We start from the raw sequence: 9,220 nt of genomic DNA on the forward strand, positions 1-9,220 counted from the left end.
CAGTGGCAACATCGGAAGGGATCCGAGTAGACTTGGGAGCCGGAGGCTGAGATGGAAGATCATTATCCGGAGATGTTCACTGCTGCAGGCTTCAAGGATGAAGCCTAGTTCAAGTGGGGGTGAGTTGTAACAGCTCGATTTCCGGGAATTAAATTTAGGGATTTGTGCACTTAAGAAAGTCTACTCAACGAGTTGGAGGCCCCAACTCGTCGTGTAGAAATCTGGAAGGGCCGCATATTTCGGAGAACCTACTCGATGAGATGGAGGACCCAACTCGACGGGTTGGAGCTGATTATGAAAACCCTAATTTTTAGGGTTTGCACCCTATTTAAAGATCCTTAAGTCTTCCCTCCAGCCTCCCTTACCATCTTCACATCCAGAAACAAACCCTAATCGAGCTAACTTCCTATTTTGAGTGTGTGTGAGGTTAAAAAGTGTGTGGTTGGTGCATTTCTTGAAGAGACTTGAAGATTTAGAAGCTTGGAACGAGAAGGAGCTTGTAGATCCAGCATCTACTTCGTTTTGGCATTCATTTGAAGGTAAAATGTCATTACCTCGATCATTTTCTGGTTAGATCTATCCATTCATGAGTTTAGGGTCATTTCTAGCTTATTCTTGAGGCATTTTTGGTATTGAGCATGTTTTGGAGTGAGGAGTTCAGATCTGGACTCCTCTAGGCCCCCATGGACATAAAGTCCTCGACTTTATCAAGCTTTGGCCCTTCTCCATGCCCTAAACCTCTTCCTAAGACTGGTTTTGAGTGTTTTAGCCTATTGAAGCCTTGCATGCACATAAAGTTGGCAACTTTACGTGGTAACTACACCATATGAGGCTAGATCTACAGTTTGGAGCCTTGGTCTCGCTTAAAAGCGTTAGAATGAGATCAGGGCTGAAGGAACTCGACGAGTTGGTTAGGGTTTTCTCGAATCTTCTGGACACTGCATGGACTCGACGAGTTGTTTGGTAACTCGACGAGTTGAATCGGGTTTTCGCGGTTTCTGAGTTCTGAAGGAACTCGACGAGTTGCTAGATGCACTCGATGAGTTGGGTCAACAAGGACTGTTGACCTTGACTGTTGACTGTTGACTTTCACCAGGGTTGACTAAGTTTGACTTTAAGGGTATTTCGGTAATTTGGGATTTTGATGGAATTAGTCACATGGTGATTACATGCGGTTGAGTTCGGAGCGGTGATTGGGAGTTGGATATTGTCACTACAACACTACTTGTGAGGTGAGTTCTTCTCACTATATCAACAGGGTCTAAGGCACCAAGGCCGACCCTTTGGATTGTTATCCTATTTTATTATTGTTATGATATGTTAGATCGGTATCCTGGTAGATATGATGTTTCTATGTGGTTATGATCTGTTAGATCGGTATCCTGGTAGATAGGATGTTGCTATGCTTAGTGATCTGTAGATTGGTTTGACTGTCTGTAGACTGTTACGTGATTATCTGATATATGTGCATATGATTGATTGATGGCTGAGGCTTCACCACTTTGTGCGTAAGCCAACAGGCCGGGGCATTCCAACCTTATGGTTGAGGGCTGAGAGTATTCCATCACGATGGATGACTGGACTCGCAGTATGTTGGCATTCCAACCCGATGGTTGAGGGCCGGTGTATTCCAACCCGATGGTTGATTGGACCCATAGTATGTTGGCATTCTAACCTGATGGTTGAGGGTCGGGGTATTCCAACCCGATGGTTGATTGGACCCATAGTATGTTGGTATTCCAACCCGATGGTTGAGGGGCCGGGGTATTCCACCCTGATGGATGATTGGACCCATAGTATATTGACATTCCAACCCGATGGTTAAAGGCCTGGGGTATTCCATCCCGATGGATGATTGGATCCGTAGTATGTTCTTTTGATATATGTTATTTTGTGTGTTGGTATCTTGGGGGAACTCACTAAGCTGCGTGCTTACGGTTTCAGTTTATTGTTTTCAGATGTTCCAGATGTTTGGCAAGGCGAAGGCGTGGCCGTACACATCCTCGTGTTTTTGGAACTTATGGTTTCTGGGATACCCTGATAACGCAAAAGTTTTGAAAACTATGTGTAAATGATTCCAGTTTTAAATAAATGTTTTGGGAACAACGATTTTCTAAACACCTCTTTAAAGGGGTGTTTGGATTGCTTTTTAAACCTTAAAAGTGTTTTTGACAAAAGTCCTTGTTGACTTGTGACTTTTACAAAATGAGTTTTTAAAAAAGTGTTTAGAATAGTTTTTTCAGTAAGTTGTTTTTTAAAAGATATTTTGGTTTAGCTTCTACATGTAAAATGACTAATATGTGGGTATAATGTTAGGTGGGTATAAGGTTAAATGAGGGTATTGTAATAGTTTTTTGGAATCAAACAACCAAAACCATTTCAAAAAGTTAGGTTCTACATATTTTATCAAAACTCTTTTTTGAAGTTTATAGAAAAATTATTTTCAAAAATGCTTTTCACTTATGTAAACACTTCTTAACTTGTCCACTTTTCAAAAAATAAAAAAATAAATAAGATGTTTTAATAGCAAAATTCCAAACACCCCTAAAACCCTAATGTCCTTTTTCATTCCTTTTTGCTCTTCTATCCCCACCTTTCACCTTCTTTTTTCTACGTAATTTATCTCATAGATAGCTACAGCTTCCCGTATGGCGACGATAGACAATAGAAATGCTATCTACGAAAGCGCTGGAGCCGGATGAAAGCTCGTTAATATGTCTTAAGAGTGGACGGAATAGGTGCATATAATTTTTTTTTGGATGAAATAATTTCATTTGATCTCTCTTTTGTCTTAAACATACCGTCTCATTGGTAGTATTTTCGGTTGCTTCTTTCGTGCAATAATATTCTAAAACATTTCATTCATGTTTGCTCCTATATTTCCGACATGTGGAAAATAGAATTAGCTGTTTATGTGCTAATTTGGATTCTTGAACTTTGGAGGCATGCTAAATATATTTAAATTGTTAGTTTTGATCGAGGCCAGTCTATGGGCTTGGACAAGCTCACCAAACGGGCCATTTTATAATTGTTATTGTTATTAGGTTAGGACAACCCATTAGTAAAAGTATAGGCGGCAATCCAAAATGAAGAAGCGGGAGTAGCGCTGACCTACTGTGTTTCCGACTTCCTATGCGCCCTCTTTCAATTTTCGATTCCATGACCATGGGAAATCCAAACGACAATCTCTCCGGCTCTCCCCGAAGCAAACGCCCTAACGGTTAGTTCTCTTTCTTCTATTTCTAGTTCAAGATAATCAATTATACTTCTGTTTTCTGATTTTTTGAATTCGCCCAATTTAAATTCACAATACCTGATTCTTTCTCTTCTTATTTTTTATTTCATTTTTCTGAAATACCAGCAATTAGAAGTTACCTGCTGCCGTTATATTTCTGAATCAGACGTTTTTTAGTTGAGTCTCGAGATTAACTGCACCAGTTGAATTAATTTCTTTCTGAATCTTATCCAGTCAGAAGTTTGAAGTAGAGTAATCTTTCAGAATTGGACGTTTTTATCCGTTTTACTGTGTAAGTTGAATTTCTGGATATGTGAAGCTGTTTTGTTAAGAATCTGCAAAATCGATGTCTGATTTTGCTTAAATTTATTTCTCAGATTTCTCAATTCTGTTTTGGGCTCAGTGGATATAAACAACAAGAGAACAGTTGACTGCTGAGCATGTAGTCTCTTTTCACTTTTTTTTTGTTAATCTGTTTTTTTGTTGATTTGTGAATCTGACTGATTGTTGATTTGTTATCGTTAAAAATGCCTCCTGGAAATTATATGTCTAGAAGTGAAAAACGAAAAAAGAAAAACAAAAATGGAACAATTTAATGAAGCTCAAGGTGGGAGCTATGTTAGCATTTCTGCTGTCTCTGGGATATTAGAGCTTGAACAAATTCTGAAACAGAAAACCTTTAGTAGGTCAGTGTATTTTTAAGTACAATCGTACACTGTTATTAATAGTGCCGTAAAAAAACAGAGCACCAAAGTATTCAAAATGGACAGAAATGGATCAGCTTTTACAATTATATATCTCCGTTTTGCTGGTTAATCATGCATATTGTGTGTATTCCATGTTTTCAAAACACAAACATAAAAGTAGATTAATGTTGTTGAAAGTGTATCCATTCTTTGGATTTGTATATGGCACTACTGATGTGTTACATACTGCTACTACAGGTCTGAAGCAGATCCACGCACTGGACAAGATCCGAAAAGATTAATGGCGTCACCACGATGCCCAGCGACACTGGAGAACCTCCCTAGTGATATTTTATTAAAAATTTTCATCCGTTTATTGGCAAAACAACTTGCTAAAATGAGGTGCGTCTCCAAATCTTGGAATGCCCTCTTATCTGAATCCTCCTTTATAAAATCCCACCTCCATCATTCCATCAATAACAACGATCAAATTCTCTTGATTTTCAACTACAACCTGTTATCTCTTGACCCTATACCTTTCACAGTACACCCGTGTCGATTTCCACATCTCGAACTCACTAATTTCATCAAACTCCCCCCTGTTATTCCCGATTCTGAAGATACTACTGGTGACATGATCAGTGTTATTGGTTCTGTTCATGGTTTAATATGCTCTCGTTACTCTGATAGTGGCATTCAAATTTGGAACCCTTCTCTCTCATCTGTGTTAACTCTCCCACCACATTACATACCCTGCCGAGGTCCTTATGAAATCTTTTTCCAGTTTGGGTTTGATCCAAAAACCGATGATTACAAAGTAGTTAAGGTTATAGGACTTACTGCACCACACATCGGGCAACCTGATCTTTTACCATATCCTGTAAAAGAGTGGTTGCAGGTTGAAGTTTATAGCATGCGAAAGGGTTCCTGGGGATTCATCACTCAAAAGTTTCCATCGCGCGTCACAGAGATTTTTTTACCCGAAAACGTCTGTGTAGATGGACATGATGGCCATCTTCATTGGCTTGGTTATATTGGTGAGGAGGGGGATCGACTAATGATAGTGGCCTTTGATATGGGATCAGAGACATTCAGTGAGATGACTCTTCCGGTTCCAGACGTTGTGATAGACTGCAATGGCTGCTATCCTTTAGGGGTTTTGGCGGGAAAGCTTTGCTTTATCACATGGGTGGCGAATGATGATGTGTGTGAGGTGTGGGTGATGGAGGAGTATGGGGTGGCTGAATCATGGGTTAAACACCATGTGTTCTCGCAGTTTAGTTATGGTGCACCTTCGTTTGGATTCACGACACACAGTGAGTTTGTTATTGAAGATGATGATCGTTGTCTTGTTTTGTATGATCCAATTGCAGACAAGGCTAAAATTTTGGAGAAATATTGTCCTAAGTTCGGCACAAATAAAATTGTGGAGTATGTTGACAGTCTTGTTTGGGTAGCACCTTCTGTGAGATGAGATGCATCTATAGATTTCACATTTTGAAAAGGCAACGTGCAAAACATCGGATTCTTCTTGTCTTGTTTTCTTTTGTTATAACTGAGTGATCTACGGCTACTATTTTTTTGTAAAATTAGGTAATCTTTAACTTGCTACCTATTGGGCATTGCCATGGGCACTTGGCCAGAATTTTTGCTGATGTGGAAAGATGACTTGGCAGCTATCCAACATAGTTGAACCGGTTTTATTTAATACCAACCAAGTTTCAGTTTGGTTGGAATGTTTGTAGTTTTTTTATAGTTCATGATCCAACAGGCATCTATCACATTGACATTGTAAACTAGAGCTTTCTTCGAGTTTTATCTGGTTATGATCCAATGGATCATGACATTTGACATCCCTTCTTTCTAACTAGCATAAGTTATAAAAAATATTCATTAGTAGTTGCGAGACCCATTTATTATCACATGAGTTAATTTAAAATAAATTAAATATAAAATTCTAAATATCTGAGAGCTTTAATTTAATAAGAAAATTTGAAATTAGGGTAAATTCATTAATGAAATTGATATCAATTAATAAAATAAGAAAACCTGTAAAAATGACATGTGGAAAAAAAATTAATTCAAAATAACCACAAAATAACATTTGGAAAATTGAATGAAAGTGGGACATGTTTGTGAAAATATCTTTATCTATTAGAGTAGACTAGATGTGAGACCCGTGTATTACACGAGTTTATTAAAAATAAAAGTTTAATATAAAGGTGTAAGCATTGAACATTTTATAAAGTAATATTTTTACATAAATACAAAGGATATAATGAATAAAATAAGTAATTCAATCTATACTAATAAAAAAAAATATTGAAATATTTTAAATAATTTTGCTAAAAATTAAGATGAAATATATAACTCCCCATGAGTGAACACCGATTCTCTTAAAAACATCACTTTTGATAGCGACTATCTTTGACTCTTGTTTATTATTATTGCAAAACATAAAGCTAACACAATTTTCTTTTGAAACTCGTGTATTATATTGGTTGAATAAAAGAATTGTTGAATAGTTAGTAATAAAGAATAAGTATTTTTATTGGAATTACGCATGAATAAGTACTTTAAGTAATAAATCAATAATATTTAAAATGAAAATAAACATTAAGGATTTAAGTATGACCGGAAAAATTATATAGTTTGGGACACATAAAAGTGAATTTTTTTATCATTCTTTTCAAGTTCTAACACTCATGACCAAAATCCAAAAACCATAAATGACATAAAGTATATTGTTATTTTCAATTTTACAATTACCATAGTACATAGTAATTTTGATTTTATGTATTAATAGTAACAACCACAAAAACCAACAATAACAAGAAAAAAATGTAATGTTATTTCCATAAACCAATACCCATTGAATTAAATAAATTTCTTATGATGCTATTTCTAGAAAATATAATGGTATTTCCAAAACTTATATTATGGACTTTTCACTTGGAAACTTTTGTATACGGAATATTTCTATATCACCTCTTCTTAACCATGTTTTTCTTTGTAGCAATAATAATAAAATAGTTTAAAATATGCAATTCTAATAATCTAAAAAATTATGCAATCACATGCCCTCTAATCAAACCCAAATCTTTAACTATGCAAGTAGATGTTATGCAGTTTGTTGAGCTAAACCATAAAAAAAAAGGAAGATGTTCTATTGAAGCACGATTTAAAGGTCCATAGCCCGTAAGAACAACCCCTGATTGATATATATATATATATATATATATATATATATATATATATATATATATATATATATCAATTATTCAAAGTCTATAGAACCAAAAAAATCATCAATTCAACCTACAAAATAAGAATTAAGTTCATATGTTTAGTAGACTATGTTGTTAAGGACCATCATTTATCGTGAAGTTGTTCAAATCAAACCACATGATTCCAAATAAATTCTTTTGTTATGTATGCTGAAAGTTTAAAGAACAAAAAAAATGGTATCAAGGACGAGTCAAAAAGACATACATGCCCTTACACTCAAAACATGCTTCAAAAAACTTTGATAAAAAAACAACTCATTTTACAACAAAAGATGAAGTATCATCCTAATTTTAACCATATTTAATTAAGTATGAGGATCTTAATAAATAAAACCAAGTCATTTTTACCCTTTTCCTTCTTTTATTCTATCTTTAATCATCAGGTGTAAGCGAAAGTCCAACCTAGTGCTTTTTAGGACAAAAAATGGATCAAAGTCTACCTGTTACCCGTTGGTAAACAGTTCATTTCTTATATTTTTAGTATTTAAATTAGTTCTTATTTTTCACAAGTTATAATCAATATTAAAACACCTTAGGGTCAGGTGTTTTAGGTAATTCTGATATGAGCTAGTCGTAGGCCCTTTCTTGTTTCCTACGTTATACACCAACCATGGAAATAAAAAAATTAGCACGTATAATTATACAAAATATGAAGAAGTCGAGTGAAATTAACCGGTATCCAAGTTATATATAAAATAAGTACTTTAATATTTGGGAATCAACAAATAAATATTTATAAGAATATGACAAAGAAGTAAGGTTACTTTGATAGCTGTGGATTGAGGGAAGGTTGAGGAACATCTTTTTGTGGGTGGTAATGTTATCCATGGACAGCTCCTAGCCTCTTATAGTCTCCTTGAACTGGTGCTTGATGGAGAAACAAATCTAGTGGTAGCTTATCAAACACACCATTACAAATTGAGTTTTTCAATGAATTAATTTGATCAATAAACCGTTAGTCTACTATATGCAAAGAAATAATCTTATATACATAAAAAAAGTTGAAGTAAGATGAAACAAATTTTGTAGTTCTTAATTTTACATAAAACCATGATTGAAAGGAAAGATAACTCACAATACCTTAAGTACGTAGTACTCTATAATCAGTATAAATGTACCCATACCATTATTCATTGGAAGGATAACTTGCTAAAATTTCTTCATTCACAGAAGCCTGCATCATAAATTAAACAATTAACTCACAAGAACATGTAAATGTTGATGTTTAAAGTGACATTCTCTTTTTCAAAATAGAGTTTCAATTAGGTTGGGGCTGATTAAAGCTAGCCACACATCTGTCATGTTTTATTATATTATCGTGTTTATAAAATATTTGTTATAGAGATATTATGAACAATGTAACTAAACACAGCCAAAAGACGAAAGTGACCAGACTACCAATAAGAGAGTGACCAATTCAGTTAATGCATAACAAAAAGAGTCAAGTTAAACTTTTCTGTCAACAGGGACCAATACATCCAAAAGATAACCAAATCAAATAATTAAAATGTCTTTGGTGTAAAAAATTCTTTCTTTAAGACATTCTATCGAACATCATATATGCATTCCAACATCCAAAAGTCTTTGGTGTCGACAGTTCTTTCTTTAAGACATTCTATCGAACATCATATATGCATTCCAGCATCCAAAATTCTTCGAATAATATACTTCAACAGGGCCAATGAAAAGAGAAGAAAAATAATAGACTTTGCATATTCAAATACTTAAATGATTTACAAAAGATACATGTATAACCATAATAACATTCAATAAAATCTATCATATTTCACGAAATCCATTTGCTAACCCTTGTGTAGAGGTGGTGCAGTCGATTATGATTATGTTGCTTTTGAAAAACAACCAAATAATTTTGGATATAGAGAATGACATTACAATAAGTATGAAATCACATATATACATAATTTTGAATGATATTTTGGAAATGATGACTCTGCAGAAATGATTGATAAGATAGTATATTGAATTCCTTTTATTCAAAATTGTATAAATTT

At 34.6% G+C, this 9,220-nt stretch overlaps 1 protein-coding gene across 3 annotated transcripts; it reads left to right on the top strand.

Annotated features, from left to right (window-relative positions):
• Positions 1-3,072: 3,072 nt before the first annotated feature.
• On the top strand, positions 3,073-5,674 carry LOC145124861 (F-box/kelch-repeat protein At3g06240-like). Of its 3 annotated transcripts, XM_079060331.1 has the most exons (5): positions 3,074-3,220; positions 3,362-3,527; positions 3,613-3,677; positions 3,789-3,921; positions 4,180-5,674. In XM_079060331.1, exons 4-5 carry the CDS (start codon positions 3,818-3,820, stop codon positions 5,393-5,395), a joined length of 1,320 nt encoding a protein of 439 aa, XP_078916457.1. In that variant the 5' UTR covers positions 3,074-3,220; positions 3,362-3,527; positions 3,613-3,677; positions 3,789-3,817; the 3' UTR covers positions 5,396-5,674. The 3 variants fall into 3 exon arrangements, with proteins under 3 accessions (XP_078916459.1, XP_078916457.1, XP_078916458.1); XM_079060332.1 differs by having other exon boundaries at positions 3,470-3,527; positions 3,613-3,921; XM_079060333.1 differs by lacking the exons at positions 3,362-3,527; positions 3,613-3,677; positions 3,789-3,921 and having other exon boundaries at positions 3,073-3,220.
• The last annotated feature ends 3,546 nt before the right edge of the window (positions 5,675-9,220 follow it).

The sequence above is a fragment of the Lactuca virosa genome, chromosome 7 (genome assembly GCF_052849685.1).
Source record: "Lactuca virosa cultivar CGN04683 chromosome 7, Lactuca_virosa_CGN04683_v6, whole genome shotgun sequence".
NCBI lineage: Eukaryota > Viridiplantae > Streptophyta > Magnoliopsida > Asterales > Asteraceae > Lactuca > Lactuca virosa.